General features: G+C 38.3%; 1 protein-coding gene across 6 annotated transcripts in view; it reads left to right on the plus strand.

Annotated features, from left to right (window-relative positions):
- Nucleotides 1-18039, plus strand: part of SMARCA2 (SWI/SNF related BAF chromatin remodeling complex subunit ATPase 2) — a 104317-nt gene that overhangs the window by 25632 nt on the left and 60646 nt on the right. For all 6 annotated transcript variants that reach the window (XM_072404200.1, XM_072404199.1, XM_072404203.1 and 3 more), the window contains exons 4-9: nucleotides 1897-2271; nucleotides 2770-2871; nucleotides 3198-3447; nucleotides 14438-14564; nucleotides 15648-15821; nucleotides 16952-17125. In XM_072404200.1, coding sequence (XP_072260301.1) covers nucleotides 1897-2271; nucleotides 2770-2871; nucleotides 3198-3447; nucleotides 14438-14564; nucleotides 15648-15821; nucleotides 16952-17125 — 1202 coding nt within the window. The remainder of the gene's footprint in view (nucleotides 1-1896; nucleotides 2272-2769; nucleotides 2872-3197; nucleotides 3448-14437; nucleotides 14565-15647; nucleotides 15822-16951; nucleotides 17126-18039) is intronic.

Below are 18039 nucleotides of genomic sequence, written 5' to 3' on the forward strand. Positions count from 1 at the left end.
TGATTGTCCCCTTCTGATCACTCTATGCAATGACTGTCCCCTTCTGATCACTCCATGCCATTGATTGTCCCCTTCTGTTCACTTACTGGTAATTAAGTGTAGGGATCTGCGTTAGGGCAGGGATCTCTGTTAGGGCAGGGATCAGCAGCTTGCTTCCTGGTGCAGAATGCCCGCTTGTTACTTTCAGTTTCACTCTGCACTGCAGCCAGGAGCAGAGACTGGCCACTGGCTCCTATGTAAGATCAGGGTAAATGCATCTTGGACCTCCATGACTCACTTGCCAGTTCTCCAGTTGTCAATCCCCGGACAATTTGTGGTAGGTGCAAACCACTACAGGATTTTATGGTAAGAATAATCAGTTCTCAGCTCCATAAACTTAGATTAAGGTAAAATATGACTGTGTGACAGCCAAACTGATTCAAATTTGTGTTTACTTTGGTTAAAATAATTATTTAGGGTGGTCCACTGTTCCTCTCCTTCTGGTAATGGAAACATGGTTCCAACCTGGCCATAAAGTGGTCACATGGAAGTATACATAGCTTTGTGTTAGAAAACTCAAGCTCCTGTTAGTCAGTGAGACTTTGGGGAGTTAAATACATCCCTGTGGTCCTTCAATAGAGGAACCTGGTGCTTTGCCTGGTATAGATAAAAGTTCCAATTATCTGTTAAACATGTTTAAACAATTCTACACACAATATTTATTTATCAAAAGCCAATAAAGGTAACTCCCCCAGGCATGTTGTCTTGGCTTCCCCTTTGATTCTGCCCTCTCATTTACCCCCCATATTCAGAACATTTCCAGGACCTGTCACTTTCACCTACACAACATCTCCAAAATCCGCCCCTACCTGTCCACGGGGACCACCAAACTCCTTGTTCACGCTCCTATCATCTCTCGTCTGGACTACTGTAACATCCTTCTCTCTGGTATTCCACTAACCCGACTCTCTCCTCTACAATCTATTATGAATGCTGCAGCCACCTATCTATCCTTCCCACCATTCCTCCTCTGCCACTTCTCTTTGTAGTTCTCTTCATTGTTTTCCATTTCACCTTAGAATCAAATTCAAGCTCCTGTGTTTTGCCTTCAAATCCTCCCACAGTTCTTCCCACTTACCTTTCTGACCTGATAAAAAGTACTCCCCCAGCCGCTCTCTTTGCTCCTCCAATAACCTACTACTGACTTCCTCACTCATAACCTCATCACACGCACGGATACAAGACTTCTCTGGAGCTGCCCCAACTCTCTGGAATGGTCTTCCTCGTCCTATTCAGCTTGCTTCTACATTCTGCTCATTAAACTCCCCTAGGGGTAATCCCAAGTGTGACTCGGAGTTGATTTTACTTGCTAAAAGCTGTAATCCCAAATCACAAACTCAAAAAAACCCCACTTACCTTGTTCAGTCAGCGTTCCCCGGCATCCTGCTGGTCCTCGAAGGGCCTGGGGTCTTTCCTCTTCCATCTTCAGCCAGCAAGTGAAGAGACATTCTCCGGGGTTTCCCGGTGCGGACGGGAGGATCGGGGGGAAATTCAAATTATTTTGTATTGGACAAAGTAGCTGTATTAAGTCCAATACAAAGAAATCTTGATATAATATATATAATTATAATATATATATTATACATTCTACTGTACAATTACATTACATGTATCACTATTTTTTTTTAATTTTTAACAGATTTTTGTTTTTTCATTTAAAGTTTATTAATACATTTATTAAATATTGGACATATTTTGGTGAGTTATACCTAAGAATAATTGGCCTACAATGTAAAATGAATTTCCATGCAAAAAAATGTAACGCATTTTGCATGAAAATACGGAGAGAATTAGAACGTATTAATTATACATCCTTAAGCACATACTTAGTTTCAGGTTTTTTTTTTTTTTTTGCAGGGTACATGTCTCCTCATCCTTCCCCCTTAGGAGCTCCAGAACATGTTTCAAGTCCTATGTCAGGTGGTGGTCCAACACCTCCACAAATACCACCAGCTCAGCCTGGACTCATGCTGCAAGGTGACCAGCAAGTGATCAGCCAGCCTAGTCGGGGTCCCTCCGCATTTAGCCAGGTGCAACTTCATCAACTTCGCGCACAAATATTGGCCTATAAAATGTTAGCCAGAGGACAGCCATTGTCTGAAAACCTGCAACTAGCTGTACAGGGAAAAAGGACATTGCCTGCTATCCAGCAACAACAACCACCACAGCAACCACCACAAGCACAACAACAGCCAACACCGCAGCAGCCCCTTGGTAATTACAAACCTCCAGGTAAGTGATAAGGTTAACCTTCTATCCAACTATAATGTTTTTTTATGTATTGGTTTAGGATGCCTATAAATGACCAGTTAACTATCCTCTGACCTAAATGACGATATTCCCATTGCTATGTATGACCTGTGGGGTCTGCACACATCCTTGGCCAACTAATTTCTGGGGAGGAAATCAATGAACATGTAATTTTAATCCTCATTAGAAATTGATAATTCAGTTCATAATCCTGCAATTCCAATATTTGGCGTATGCATGGTAAAGAACAATCAGGTCTTCATATTTCATTTCATACACATTTTAATTTAAATTTCTGTCAACTACCTCCCAGCTTGTATCCTAGTTAGTTATTTCTGAGGAAAAAACACAGATTCAGTTTTTCTTTTTATTTATTATAGATTTGTATTTTTCAATAATGATGTATATTTTTGTTAGTTCTTGCTATGTACATTGTTAGGTGTTTTATTTCTGTAATTTAATTCATCTACTTTTACAAAGGTATGGGAATGCATCCGATGGGAGTTCCCCCTGCTGGGACAGTACCAGCTCCAGGAATAGCCGGGCATGCAGCTAGCATGGCTCCCAAGCCCTGGGCAGAAGGTAAATCCTAGATACAAATTACCTCTTGTATGGTAACACAGATTCTTAAGTGTAGTTTTGTCACAAGAAAGACAAACATATAGTGAGATAATATATAGGTATCCTGTGTTTGCAAGAGCATCTATCGTGCTTGTGGTCATTCAATATATTAAACATAGGTATTTATAGTATTATTTATTAGGATTGCTTGACCTTTTTACATCTAACAAACATTAACTATAATTAATAGAATTAAATTATTTTTGTCTAATTCTATATCTAGATCTAGCAGAACTGTAATGGATAATAAGTTTTTTTTTATTGATTTATTTTTTAATTTTAAACAGGACAAAGTACTGACCTTGGTGTAGCAAGCACTCCTCAGAAACTTGCCGTACCACCCCCAAGTGGACGACCATCACCTGCACCACCCACTGCTGCTCCCTCTGTTGCTCTGCCTGGTCCATCTGTTCCCCAGCCTACTCCTGGACAGCAAGCTCCTATTGTACAATTCCAACAGAAACAGAACCGCATCAGCCCAATCCAGAAACCCCAAGGACTGGATCCTGTTGAAATATTACAAGAAAGGGAATACAGGTATTTGTATAACAACACAATGCTTTCCAAGTCTCATCACACAAACTTTCTCTTTTGTTTAGGTAAATTGAGTCAACACCTACAGCTATATGGACTGTATGCTGGTCCATGGCAAGGATAAACAAAATGGGTTTTTGGAAAGGAATAACTTAATTGATCTCTATGTGTCTTTAAACTTGCCAATGATCATAAACTATGGACAGTGACTTAAAATCTGGATTTAAATGTGTGGATGGTGGTAGAAACTTTGCACCAGCCTTGAATACATGTAGGGGTATCGGTTGATTTGAGTTTTTCCTGGTAATGCTTGTGCAGCTATGTAGTTGGTAGTAAGTGTTCTTGTAGAACCTGTTCTGGTAGGATTATATCTTTTATCTAGCAGAGGAAAACATCAAGGTCCCAAAGGAATCACTTCAATTTATCTGAATCGACCTTTGCGGCCTGCTTGCTTGGCCATCCCTTAAGGAATAAGCATTATGACAAAAAGAAACATACTAACTGTGTTTCATATAATTCTTACAAATTAGCTGACTGCTTGGCAGCCCATTGTTGTCTATTCATGTGCTATGATGCCCCTATATTTGTGAGATAATGGTAGTGCTTGGTGACAGGAATTACACAAGCCTGCAGGTTTACAAACTCTGATGTATATTCAGAAAAACCAGAAGTTATTTGGATTTATGTCATCTTCAGAACAGTCTTCTCCACAAGATACATGCAGCGAAAAAATTAAAGCAGGTAGACTGCATCCCCTAAATAAATTTAAATGCTGAATGTTTTTGTCTGTGACCTCAGTTTAAGTCAGTGCTAACTTTTGATAATGCCTAAACAATGATGGCTTCTTCAAGAAAAAAACAGATGGAGGCATTGGGCCTGATTTGAAGCTCTCCGTGGCTAGAGAAGATACACTTTCATCAGTAAAGCCAGGTGACACAACAAACCTGGAATGGATCTGGTTCTGGGCTGAAAACATTTGCTAACAAATACCGAATGACATTTAAGAAATCCATTTCCAGGTTTGCTTGATCACCCAGGTTCACTAATGATAGTCTATCTTTTCCAGCCTTGGAGAGCTGTAATAAATCAGGCCATGGTCGGAGGAGTGCTGTAGTACTGGGCACATACCATAAAGTAGACCTAGCATTCCACTGTCCTTATGCCCCAAAATGACAATAGGTAACTAAACAGGAAATACAAATATAATGGTAATGTAGGGGTTTAGGTTCTAGCCTAAATATTTTTCTTAGATGTGCAGATCTGGTCCTTAGAAGTAAAATGTCAGTTCTATTTCTCCCTTTTTCTTTCTTTCTATGCAATTGTTTTTGTAGAACTGTACAGCTTGCTGGCAACAAACGCCATCAGGCTTTTAGACTACTTTTTAAACTTTAATTGTCATTTCTTACACAATTATCTACATATTTCCCTTATAATAGTATTCAGAAACATTATATAAATCCATAGTACTGTTGAATATCTAATTAAATCAAATAGGATAACTGAATCTAATATGACCCCTTTATAATAATCATTATTCCTATAAACATGATAGTCAGAATAGACTTGAAGCTGAATGAATCTCTTTGTAATTCATGTTTAAAACTGGAAATAAAATAAAGTTATAAGCTAGGTTTTTTAATGCACTCCCACATACTTGTTTTCTGGGTCCAGATTCATCGAGCTGCCCGTTTGTTTATTTAAAGCCTTGAAATAGGATTGGTATCAAACACTTTCTACATTCCGAAACTGAGTACTCAAGCAAAATCTGGTTTGCTTTACATTTGTAAAGTGTGTACATTGTACACCCACATTTAGATGTTTCTCCAGATCTAAATCCTTGGCCCCTGCTTTGTATGTCAGATATTTGCAGGCAGCTGTAACATTAAATCATCTCTGGGGAGTGCAGAACCTAGCCAGCTTCAACCCAGACATGACAATGAAATCACATCCTGAGTAGATACAGTTTGGAAGTTTGGATATTTGGAGGTCTTCCCTCTCTCTGCACAAATAAAGTCCAATTACTCTGCTTTCCTAAAAAGAACAAGTAAAAAGTAACCATACACTCTGTTTTGGTCAGGGCTCGTTTTACACTTTATTACTCAAAACCTGCATGCAGTTTTATTGTGGTTTGGCTTTGCTGTTGTAAAGATTGTAGCTTGTTAAAGCACCTTTTAATTTGTTGCATTTGTTTCCCCTAGCGATTTGTTTTCTTTGTGTTAACAGACAAAATTGTTTCAGTGGGTTGATTACATTAAAAATGTATTTCTGTGTGTTTAATGTAGTGAAAATGTATTTTTGTTCAATACTATTTATTTTAGTGAGGTCATAATTCAGCGTGTACAGATCTGAAAAAAAAACGCACTGCAGTGAAGTGCTAAGACATACTACTTACATTGGCTTTAGTTTGCTTAGCATTCTACTCATATTTAGCTTCTGTTGGGACAGAGACTTCTGGTCCTCAAGGTTCATTTCTGGAGTTTATAGGTGAGTGGGATAGTAAGGTAAAGAAAGGATCTGGTAACAGTGATAGGCTGTAGATTGGGGACATGGTTGAGGATGCATCAGGTAAACACACAGGTATGGAAAAAACTCACTGATACTATAATGGATTTCTCTAGTTCAACTGATTTTTATATGTTTTATATATTATTTTTTTTTTACAGATGTCAATTCTCCACAGATGTCAAAATCTCAATTTTTCCTGCACTCAGTACAACATTCTTTCAGTTAGATCAAATTTTGTATTTTAGGTTGATAATTTTTAGGTACAGTACCACAAACTAGTCTTGTCTATTATCAATTCGATTATTTTTAAAAGTAAAAAACAATTACCTAGTACTTTAGAGAGGGTCTTTAATGTATACATATATACTCAAGTATAAACAAGTTTTTTCCCCCTAACAATAACATTAGATGAAGAACGTCAGTTTCCACTCAACCAGTCTTACCAGTAGATGACACCTTCTCCTCATGTAAGCTGTGTAACAATCCCTTGCTGTCAGAGACAAGTTTGTTACACATTTACATGAGGACATCTACTAGTGGCCAACAATAATGCACAAAAGATGATTTACGAGCAATTGACCCATCATAAAAGAAATATGATTTTTAACTGAGCCCATGTAATTTTATTTTTCCCCTTTTAAAAACTATTTTAAAAATAACACACCATAGATTATATATTTATGTTATTTTTTAGGAATTTCTATTGATTACTGTTTGAATTTTATCAGTGACAGTCAGATTTTGTGCAGCAGCTTTGTACTCCAGGCAAAGCATTTTCCTGCCTTTTCAGGTAAAAAACATGTTTCTTGGTTTATATTCGAGTATATATAGTTCACATTCCAAGTTTGCTGGATCACCCTGCTTCACTTATGAAAGTGTATCCTCTCCAGCCTTGGAGAGCTTTAATAAATCAGGCGCAGAGTGTCCAGTTGTGACCAATCATCCTGCTGTCATCAAATTAAAAGGTCTGATTATGAAGCTCATTATTACACAGACCTAGCATGTTACTAGTGATTACAACAAATAGAATCTTTGGTGTTTAATTATGACAGTTTTTTTTTCTTTCTTTAATGATTTTATTGGTTGGCAACAAGATAAAGTCATGTGGGGAACATTTCTTTCCATCTCCATCTGTGGCTACTGAATGTGTGTTTTAGGAGGTGTATAATACAATGTAATGATATAGTATAGTTACATGACTTTCTTTTAGTGTGGTATTATAGCAGGGTGAAGGCAGGCTAACCCGAGAGTCCTTTTCTGATTGTAGGCTCTTGCTGTATCAAAGGCTAAGTTATATTTGTTCTTTGAATAAAGCTCACACTTCCTCTTCCTAGCACACCAATTTTCAGCCACATCTTGACTTAATGGCCCTGATTTATTCACGCTCTCCAAGGCTGGAGAGGATACACTTTCATCAGGGAAGCTGGGCGATCCAGTAAACCTGGAATGGATCAGGTCCAGAATTGAAAACATTTGCTAAAAAATAGCTAATGACTTTTAGGAAATCTATTCCAGGTTTGCTGGTTCACCCAGCTTCACCGATGAAAGTGTATCCTCTCCAGCCTTGGAGAACTTTAATACATCAGGGCCAATGTCTTATGCACCAAATAATGACTGCATGTTTTAGGCTGGTTTTTCCATTTAGATCAGCGAATGTCACATTTTCTGTTGAAAAAGCTATTTGGAAATTATGTCAGGGATGATACCATCCAAAGACTTTCTGTGAAGAGTACAATAAAAGGAAAATTCCATCTTATACCATGTGGCGTGTTAGTATTGAAGAGACCTCAAAACATTGATTTATTGGCATATTGTCATTCCTAAGCTGCGTACACGCATCAAATTTTTCTCGCCCGATAATCGGCATCGGCCAGATATCGGGTGAGAATCTGGCGTGTGTACAGCCAAAGTCGTTCATGGTCCGTGGATCCGTCCTGGCGGATCCATGAACGATGAGCGATCCTAATGCAAGGGAAGGGGGAGAGCACGCAGCAGGGTGCCGCTCCATCGTTCTCCCCCTCCCCTCTCCATAGAGCAGAACGGTACTGTATGTACAGCACTCGTTCATGCATCGTGTAGTCCTTTGTTGTTGGAAAGGATCGTGAAAGATCCTTTCCAACGACAAGAATTGCAGGTGTGTACGCAGCTTTATCTCTATTATAGCACCGTATCTCTACCCTGGCACACCTTCAGATTTCTTGCGGAACATCTGTGACTAATCAGGAGGCAGCTTTCCAGATTGATCAGGGCACTTAAAGGTTTAGCAGCCCATTGCCTGGCATGTGAGAAACCTGTTGCTAGGCTAGTGCTTTGTCCCTTGCTGCTTCTACTTGCAGTGTTCAACCAAGAATTTGGGTGGGAGGAAATTGTAGGTGGATAACAGCCCCTGTATTGTGACTTGTCAGTAACCACCTGGCTGCACCCGGCTAAAAGGAGCTTGGGAGAACACTGTACATGTGACCCCAGTGCTTCCCATGACCCATGTGTTCCCAAATCCTTTCCTGTTGCTTCAGCTGTTACTGATTCCTGCCTGTTCCTGACTAAGTATGCCAGTCCGACTCCAAGAATATTTGCAATCTTGGTACAACATTTTACCGCTGCCTATTCGGTGTGCCTAAAGGTTGACGTTTGGGAATTGTCTGCAGCACAGTAGCTTGCAGGTAGCTATGATGAACCTGGCAGCTCCTTAAATTCCACACTTCAGCCACAAGATATGCTTTCAGGCAGCAAATTCTGACCCCAGTGCCTAAAATTAATAAATTGTATGATGAATATTGTATGTAAAGTGCAGCAGCTGCATTACTGACACATCAGTGGAGTAGTCCTTGTTAGCAGACTCTGCATCAAGCATCTGACAAGCAGAGAAGAAGCTGACTCAAATGTGTGGGAGTGGACAATGGGAAAGTTGGATAATAACCAGTGGTTTCTTCCCTGCCGTGTGAGACATGTATCACTGTCTTTTGTGTTGGCAGTGGGTCTGAAGATAGTAGCGACCTCCCAGGGAGTAATTATGTGTAATGATCTTTAAGGGGCACAAGCCCACATAACATCAACATGCTAATAATTGCTTTGACCAGCTCCCCTGCACAGACTGAACACAGGAATCCATTTACTTTGCCTATTTGTACAAACTGATCTTTCCCTTGATGTTCTCCACCAATCTCAGCAGCACCCAAGGGGATAGTTCTTCGATCTTTTACTAATATTGCATTTAATCTCGGGGAAAGAACACCCCCTCCCATCTGCCTGGGAGAAAACGGAAAAAAAAGAAAAAGAAGCTTGTCTGGTTTTAAAAGATTACAATGAACAGCCCCTGCTGTGTCGTTTACATTGATGCTGCAGTGTTTGTATGCACTGAAAAATGCTAACTACTATTAATGCAAACAATGTGAATTAAGTCACAAGAGGAATATCTTTGTAGATATACCTATTTTTATTTTATTTTTTTGAACAAAATTAGACTTTAAATATTCAAAATGGAATGTTTTAGTTTTTTTTATATATCTTCATGCCAGCTTCTGAATTGCTGTTGTCATTCTCCAGATATCGATGATTTTGCAGAACTGCTGATTCCATGTGGGGTGGAAGCTTTTGATTCCCTACTTTATGCTAGTTTTGCTATGGTTTCCTGGCATCTCTTCCTAGCATTTGTGTCAGCAGATGGCGAGTCTGCAATCTGCATCCCACAGAATGTATATGTGTACAGTGTTCATTAGGCTAGCAGTAACGATGAGCTTTCACACTGCTGCAGTTCACAGGGCCAAAGGCAATGCTAATTAGTCTGTACTTTTATATATTTATTTCACTTCACAGAGGAAAAGAGCAAAAACTTGCTTCAAATCAAAGCCATTTACATGCCAGTACATCTATTTTGACCTTTTGGTAAATGTCATTGCCATTTATTCTAAAATATGTTCTGGTATTGTGGTATACCTCCTGACCAACTAATAGATATAGTACACTGTAGTGGCGTATGGGATTTTCAACTGAATTAACCAATATTTTGATTTCTGTATTAAAATCTGGATAACAAAGTTAGGAGAGCATAGCAAGTAATGACATTTTGTATACTTACAAAAAAGGATATTCAAGCTTTGTAAGGTTGCATTAAATACTTCTACTCAGAATTTCCATTTTTTTTTAATGCAATCTATTTAGGATTGTTAAAGGGGCACCATGTTTAATCAAAACCATATACTGTATTTTCTAATATAAAATTCAATATATAATATACAGGTGGTCCCTGGGTTACATACAAGATAGGGACTGTAGGTTTGTTCTTAAGTTGAATTTGTATGTGTGTTGGAACAGGTACTTTATTTTAATAAATGCAATTAGGACAGGTGTTTGTCTCAACATATTATGGAGCCTAGACATTCCTTAACTTCTGTAGCAAGCTGTGCTTTGATATGCAAGAAACAACTGCAGAGTTTTGTCTTGGTCATTAAAGATATACAAAAGGCAGCAAAAAGATCATCCACAACCTCAGCTGTGTTTAGCAAAAGATTTCTTCTGCAAGTCATCCCCCCCTTCAAACCTCAGTCCTGCACAAGAGCAAGCAGGGAAGCCCCATTAGTATGTAGGAGGCATCCGTAAGTTGGATGTCCTTAACCCGGGGACTACCTGTATAGCGTTACTTTTTTATTTAAAGATATAATAGTTCCCCTGGAACATTTTCTCATCCCAGTGGTGTGCAAGCAGTCACAGAGTAGTGCAGCACCATTGCCATATCATTACGGGAAGTTGCATTAGACAGACTTCACTAAAAGTTTTGAGGTATATGTGAGACTAAGAGAAAATTAGGACATCACAAATTCTTTTGTTTAGAAAGTGGTCAACCCTAATGAAGTACAGGGACCTTGGTTTACCTGTAGGGACCCCCAATAGTCCTCAATTTGAGCCATATTTTCTCATGGAGGCCCATGGATACTGGGGCACAAGGCTCTATTTAGGGCTCCATTTGTCTTCTAGCTGATATTAAAATTGCCTCAGCTGATACTAAACCTGTATACTTTTACTGGTAAATGCTAGAGCATCTACGGTCTAAAAATCTGATATTGGACAGGTAAATGGCAGGAGTTCACAGCATACAAACTGCAGGTGGCAATTGCAAGTAACCTAGAACTTCTTAGATTGCTGCTCAATGGGTAATATGCTCAATGGCTCAAAGTCTTGCTGTCAAAAAAAAAAGAAGAAGCAAAGATAAATTCCAGTAATAGAAAAATATGTTTCTTTGTTAGTGTCAGAGGGGTAAGGATATCAGTGGGAAAGCAATATTCCCTATTGGTGTCAGAGGTACTAACATTTTGTCTCGGGGGAGAAAAATGCACCCCATTATAGTTGTCAGTGGAATGAAGATATCACCCCATTATCAGGGACATAGTAGGAGGTAAAAATAACTTTTTATTAGAATCGGTAGGACATTAATCCCTATTGTTGGTGTTAGTGGAAGCAAGATTCACCCCATTATTGGTGTCTTTGAAGCAATATCTGGGTATCTCAATCAATCCCTAGAGAATGCAGCTTAAAAGCTTGTAAGAAAAATGCTGGACTTTCTGCTGTGTATCTGGAGGTAAAAATTGCAAATATAAGACTTCCCTGAAAAGGAAACAATGAAAATAAAAATACTATTATTAGTATTTTTAATATTATATTATTCGGTTAATGTGACAGTTCAAGTCATCATTAGCTATATTCGGCTTCATTCCAGTTATCTAATCAAGTTCAAAAAAGTTTTTTTGTTTTAAAAATTAAATAAATGTGCCCTTTTGGTTACCTACCCCTCTTGGTTGTAGCTGAATGTATGAGGGTTACAAAATTTACATACATAGGTGTAAAATATGACCATATTAAAAAATAAATAAAATGACCGCTGTAACAGTAGCAGTTCCCCTACATATAATGGTGCCCTGAGGGGCATGGACTTGCCATTAAATCCTATTTGACTTGGATCTATTCCCATGCCTAATGTTTGCTCAAAGATGCCCAAGAATGTTTATCAAAGTAGTAGGTAGAGTTTGATAACTGAATCACATTTAAAACTATTTCACTAAGATGATTTCATAACAGAGGTCTTCACCCATATATTGCTACGTATGGTTAGGGTATACAGTGCTCAACCCAGGATTTTTTTTTTAACTGGGTGGGAAGAAATTGTAGGCGGGTGGCAGACCTTGTATTGTGACCAAACTTATCAGTAACTACCCAAAAACAGCCAGGTGGTTAATGAAAAGTGCCGGGTGGTGCGCCCAGCTAAATGGGGCTGGGGAGAACACTGGTATATATTACAAACTTTTGTTGACCATACAATGAATAATTTATTTTCCAGTTTTAATTTTTTTGTTTTTTAAAGCAAATAACTACACCAGAGACCTTTGTGAGTGAGATTTTAACATAACATAAAGCCGCATTGTTTTAGGTACAGACACATTGCTGTATAGGGGCCATGACTTTGATGTCTGTCTCCTGTGATCACCTTTTGTACCTTTTGCTCTATAAATACACAACAAAAATAAGATCGACAGATTGTCTCCTAAGGAGATTTGAGGCTTTAAAACACCCCAAACCACAAGGATGTAATTCTGCATCACTGCAGGAGACTCATTTTCTCTCCTCTGGAGTACAAAAAATTGAATTAGAATTAGGTCAGTCAGGTTTTTCATAGAGATTGAACTGTAAATCAAGACAGGTTACTATTCCGGCAAGAAACAGACTTATATTACAGCCAGGAGATATTTGTTCAGGCCCTGTGAAGAGGTTTATGAATCCTACAGGAGAAGTGAATCTGCTAGCAGAAGAAGCTGCTGCATTGTAACATGCGGTATTACTTGTACATTAATATGCAATGAATTTTCTGTGATGCTTTGTATACATTCTGTAAACAAGTATTTTTTAATTATTCATACAGCATGCCAGGACTTTTTAGCAGTAAATATGGCTGTAATCACCAAGTACAAAGTGCTATATTAGCAAGTTTCTCCATACTTGCTGTTTTGGAATTTCTGTCTTTTGGCACAGTTGTTAATTGGTTGGGGAGAAAGTTACATTTTTATTACATGGTCACAATAAAACTGACAAGTGAAAATATCACATTAAAACAATATTCTTGTTTGTCATTCATCACAATAACAAAAAGGTCACATCACAATATATATATATAGATATATTTAATGTTTTTTTTTTTTTTAATAAATTTTGATTTTAACTGATGTAAGTAACCAGATTTGTTTTGCTGCCTTCTTTCTGTAATCTGCTGTTCAGAAATTCAGTCTGAGTGAACAAGTATGCAATTAGTCTCATCTGTAGTGCGCATGTATTGACAAGGAGAGCAGAATGATGATTGTGTGCTGTCTCTCCTTATCCATTCATCAGGCTACATTGTTACCAACCTGTGCTGTAGTGCAGTGAAACTTGACAACCTGCTTATGGTGTCTGGAAGGGCTTGGATAATAGAACTCTCATATACCTGAAATGTGGAGGCAAACAAAGCCATTGATATTACCTGAGGTCTTTCTGCAGCTAATCCTTTCACTGGCATACCATGCCTTCATTTTCACTGTCTTTTTGTAGAGGTGACCACCTTGGTAGAGAGGTTCTCATTCCTTATCTCAGAGTTGTCTGTCCTGATTATTGTGTTCTGATTATTTGTATAGTGCTAACATATTACAAAGCATGTACACGGTCTATTGTCATGGTCACTGTCTGTTCTTCAAAGGTTCTCACTTTATAATGTCCCTACTGTCATAATGTCATATGTTATTTAAAAAAAAAAAAAAAGTCTAAAGCCACTTTATGAGTCGAATACAATCAACTTAGCTCAGCTGTCGCCAACCGGTGGTCCGCAGAAGGACTCAGCTTGGGGGGGGGGGGGGCACCAGCCAGGGCCCCGGACCATGTCCCCCGTATGAATTGCAGGCCCAGGGAGGTGGGCGGGTTGTGTGTCTGGAAACAACCTGCCCAAGGTCAGACCTGCGGTGGGAGAGTGGCCGGGTTCTGGCATCATGACGTCACTCTGGGGACAGTTTCTTCCCTTTTGAGTGACACACGGCTCCCTGCACATGCGCGGTCCGGAGCCTGTAAATGTAGTGGTTCGTGAGGTCCAAAAGTTCGGCAACCACTGACCTAAGTTGGTTTTTGGTGATGTGTGGGATAACTGGAGCGTGACATAAAGCGTGGTATATGTTAGTCGCTTTTGCGACTTGTAAACAATGTAAACTTTTTTAATGTGGTATTTATATTTTTCCCTATTAGGATTAGTACTAAAATACATTTTTAATTAAAAAATATTATGAAATAATACATATGAATGCTCATTTCTTTTCCCTGAAATAGACATTAATAACAGAGAGATGGCAGATCAGTCAGGACTGTCTAACAGTCAGTTATACACTGGTATATTTTCATCAAATACTTCCTATAAATGTGAGAATATTGAGTTTTTTTGCTTACTTTCTCTATATTGCAATAATGTTTTGTGTCTGTGTTTCAGACTTCAGGCTCGTATTGCTCATAGGATACAGGAACTGGAAAACCTGCCTGGCTCTCTACCACCTGACTTGAGAACTAAGGCCACAGTGGAGTTAAAGGCTCTTAGACTTTTAAACTTCCAGCGTCAGGTAAAAGTTCTGAAAAACAGGGTTTTATATGACTTGCTGATGTATTATTATTAGATATAAATGTATATTCATATTGTATTAAAATGTATAATGATTTGTACACACATGTACATTTACACCAGCTAATTTTCATTAGGTTCCTCACTTCACTTTGCCTGCTTGTTAACACAAATATCTAATCGGCCAGTTCAAGTTGAAGTTCAAGTTGAGCATTAGAATCAGGCTGATGATTTAAGTGACTTGGTTGGTGCCAGGCAGGCTGGTATGAGTGTTTTAGAAACTTCTGATCTGCTAGTTTTTTCATGCACAACCATTGCTAGGGTTTACAGCAAATGGCCCATAAATGGTGATATATCCAGCAAGCATCAGTTTTCTGGACGAAAATGCCTTGTTAATGCCAGAGGTCAGAGGAGAATGTCCACAAGTGGGTCAAACAACCACTCATTACAACTGAGGTATGCAAAAGAACATCTCTGAACACTTTGAACCTTGAAGCAGATGGACTACAGCAGCTGGAGACCAAACATTTAGCTTTCTTCGAAGAACAGGCACTTGAATCTGTCATTAAGGCAATGTTATATATTGTTTGTATTACCCATTTTATACAATTTGTAAGGGCTAAGCACATTTATATGATCACCCCCGAAGTCCCTTATCCAAGTACTCATAATGTCCCATTCCCTAATGACCTAGTAAGTAATAGGATATTTGTATATATAATCATTAAGTAATGAATAAGTACATTCACCTTTTAAAAATACCCTCTAATCTACCCCTTACCTTCACTTATTCTCACATTCCTGTCTGTATATTTCTTCATTTTCAATATATTAAAATATCTGCAACGGCACTGAATATTTACAATCTATGAAAGTATATTGATCAATATACTGGGCCTTATTATAAATATACATTATCTGAAATCTCTATTAACTAATTTTTATGTCATTTTCTAGATTGTGTAAATTGCATTTTCCATGTGATTACAGTGAATTTGGAATTAAGAATTGAAAGAAGAGAAATTGTGCCCCCGTATTTTAACACTTTCCTGATGATTGTTATTTCCATATTTCTGTTATTTAGCTGAGGCAGGAAGTTGTGGCATGCATGCGACGAGACACCACTCTTGAGACTGCCCTGAACTCTAAAGCTTACAAGCGAAGCAAGCGTCAGACACTTCGTGAGGCTCGAATGACTGAAAAGCTGGAGAAGCAGCAGAAAATCGAACAAGAAAGAAAGCGCAGACAAAAGCATCAGGTATATTTTTTTCTAAAGGTCCTGTACAAGCACCTATATATCCATTTGTGAGCAAAATCTCTGATTTTATGGCAGCAAATGTATATGTCAATTCCTAGGTTCACTAAGTGCCAGTTTGTGTTACCTGGGCAGTTTAGTTTAGTTCCTGCTGAACTGGCTACTTAGAGTTGCCTCAGTATTGTAGTATTTCTTTTACCAAGACTACTATCCAATCATTTTTTTAAACTTGTGCAGAGGCAGAGTTGTCTGACAGACCCATCAGGTCCTTCCAATAAAAAGGCTGTGTGTAGAAAACTACAAACAGGGCAGATAAAAGACCAGTCATCCTGTATATTCACAGAAAGTAGCAGTGACCAGTCTTAGTTCTGTGGAACCAGTACATCAGTGTGAGAACTATTCCTGCTGCCTGTCTGAACATAGCCTTTGGGGCCATGTTGGGCTGGCGACCTTAATGCTGCCAATTTGCTGCCAGCATCAGGATCATAAGACTTACTGTTAATCTCATTGCATTGCTCCCCCTTTGCTAGCGATCATAGTACTGCAGCATTTGGAGCCAACGAAGGAGCAATTTCGCAGAGGTTAGTCCTCCTGCACCACTCTGCTGCTGGCAATGTATCACTAGCGATACATTTTGCTCATGTAGCAAAGCCCTGAGATGGATACTGAACTTATGGCGTATGTGTCTTTGCTTTTTGGAAGGCCAAACATTTCTTGCAAAGTTTGATCCATGCTGCATGGTAATTCAGTCACTTTTCCTGATGGACCTTCCACACATTTCTTTTAGCCAATAGGAGAACCAATTGAAATGTATAGGAAATAGGCAAATTCTGACTATCTGTTATTAGGAAGTATTGGAACTTTGATTGGACTTTGATTGACAGCCTTTTAAACATTGTACAGATACTTTTAGGGAGTATTTATCACTGGTTTTATCTAAGTTTTTTTAACTTTCACCCATAATGTGTTATTTAAAAAGAATGTGAGTCTTTAGTAAAAACATCAGACTTCCTAATGACAAAGTACCTCATTCTTGCTAGCAGTAGGAGGTATGTATATGTTGTGTGTGGTTTTGTTTATAAATCAACCTCCAATATTCTATATCGTCAAGAATTATGTATTTTTTAATACAGGAATATCTCAACAGTATATTGCAACATGCTAAAGATTTTAAGGAGTACCACAGATCTGTCACTGGCAAAATCCAAAAACTTTCCAAAGCTGTTGCCACATGGCATGCAAATACTGAAAGAGAACAGAAGAAGGAGACTGAGCGAATCGAAAAAGAAAGAATGAGAAGACTTATGGTAAGTGCATGTCTTTTTTTTTGTCTGTATTTTACTCTGTCTCCACCTTCTCCATAAAGCTAACATCTTCGGTTGCATTCTTGAGTAAATGGAAATATCCAACTGGAGGAAATGAGCCCCTTGGAATAATGCAGTGGGAAAATCTCCACTTAAGAAAACTTGGAGGATTTCATCACCAACATCCATCTTTACCTGAAACATTCAACATGCCTTGCATTTGTTAATTTAAAATTAAACAGAAATAATGGTAAAGAGTCTATTCCAATCAGGCACCTGCCAGGATTACCCATTTAGGATAGTGTTGTAATTGAAAGGCAAGTACAAACATTGTATTATCTTTTAGGTTGCCCTTAATTTTCTATATTTTTAAAAATAGTTGGAAATAAATCTTTATTCTACACATTTAAAGTTTGTGAATATTGTTCTATTTGTGACATACAATAGTAATATGCTAGTGTTTATGGATGTTGTCTGACATTTGCAAGTTTAGGAACACTGGGTTTGGAACATTAGGTTTGGTTGAACTTAAGTTGTAGTAGTGCACATGCAATGTTATAAAGATACTGATGAAGTTTTGTATTTTACTGGTAACTGAAGACATTTAAGTATCAAGTCCAGTAGAAAATTGAATGAAACGGAGATTTGTACTGTTATAAAATATTTGTGGGAAAAAAATGGCATGTGGCAGACAGCAATTCATCATGACATAATGCAAATTTAAATTGTCTGCATCCCTATCTGATATGATGAAGATGCAGTAGTAGTGAGAAAAATTGAAATGTAGTTGGCTGTCATGTGAACATTAGCTTGCAGGTGAATCCCCTAGTGCAGGGGTCAGCAACCTTTACTATCAAAAGAGCCATTTTGCCTCCTCTTCCACTAAAGAAAAATAGTCTGGAGCCGCAAAACATAAC

The sequence above is a fragment of the Pyxicephalus adspersus genome, chromosome 3 (genome assembly GCF_032062135.1).
Source record: "Pyxicephalus adspersus chromosome 3, UCB_Pads_2.0, whole genome shotgun sequence".
In the NCBI taxonomy this organism is placed as follows: Eukaryota; Metazoa; Chordata; class Amphibia; order Anura; family Pyxicephalidae; genus Pyxicephalus; species Pyxicephalus adspersus.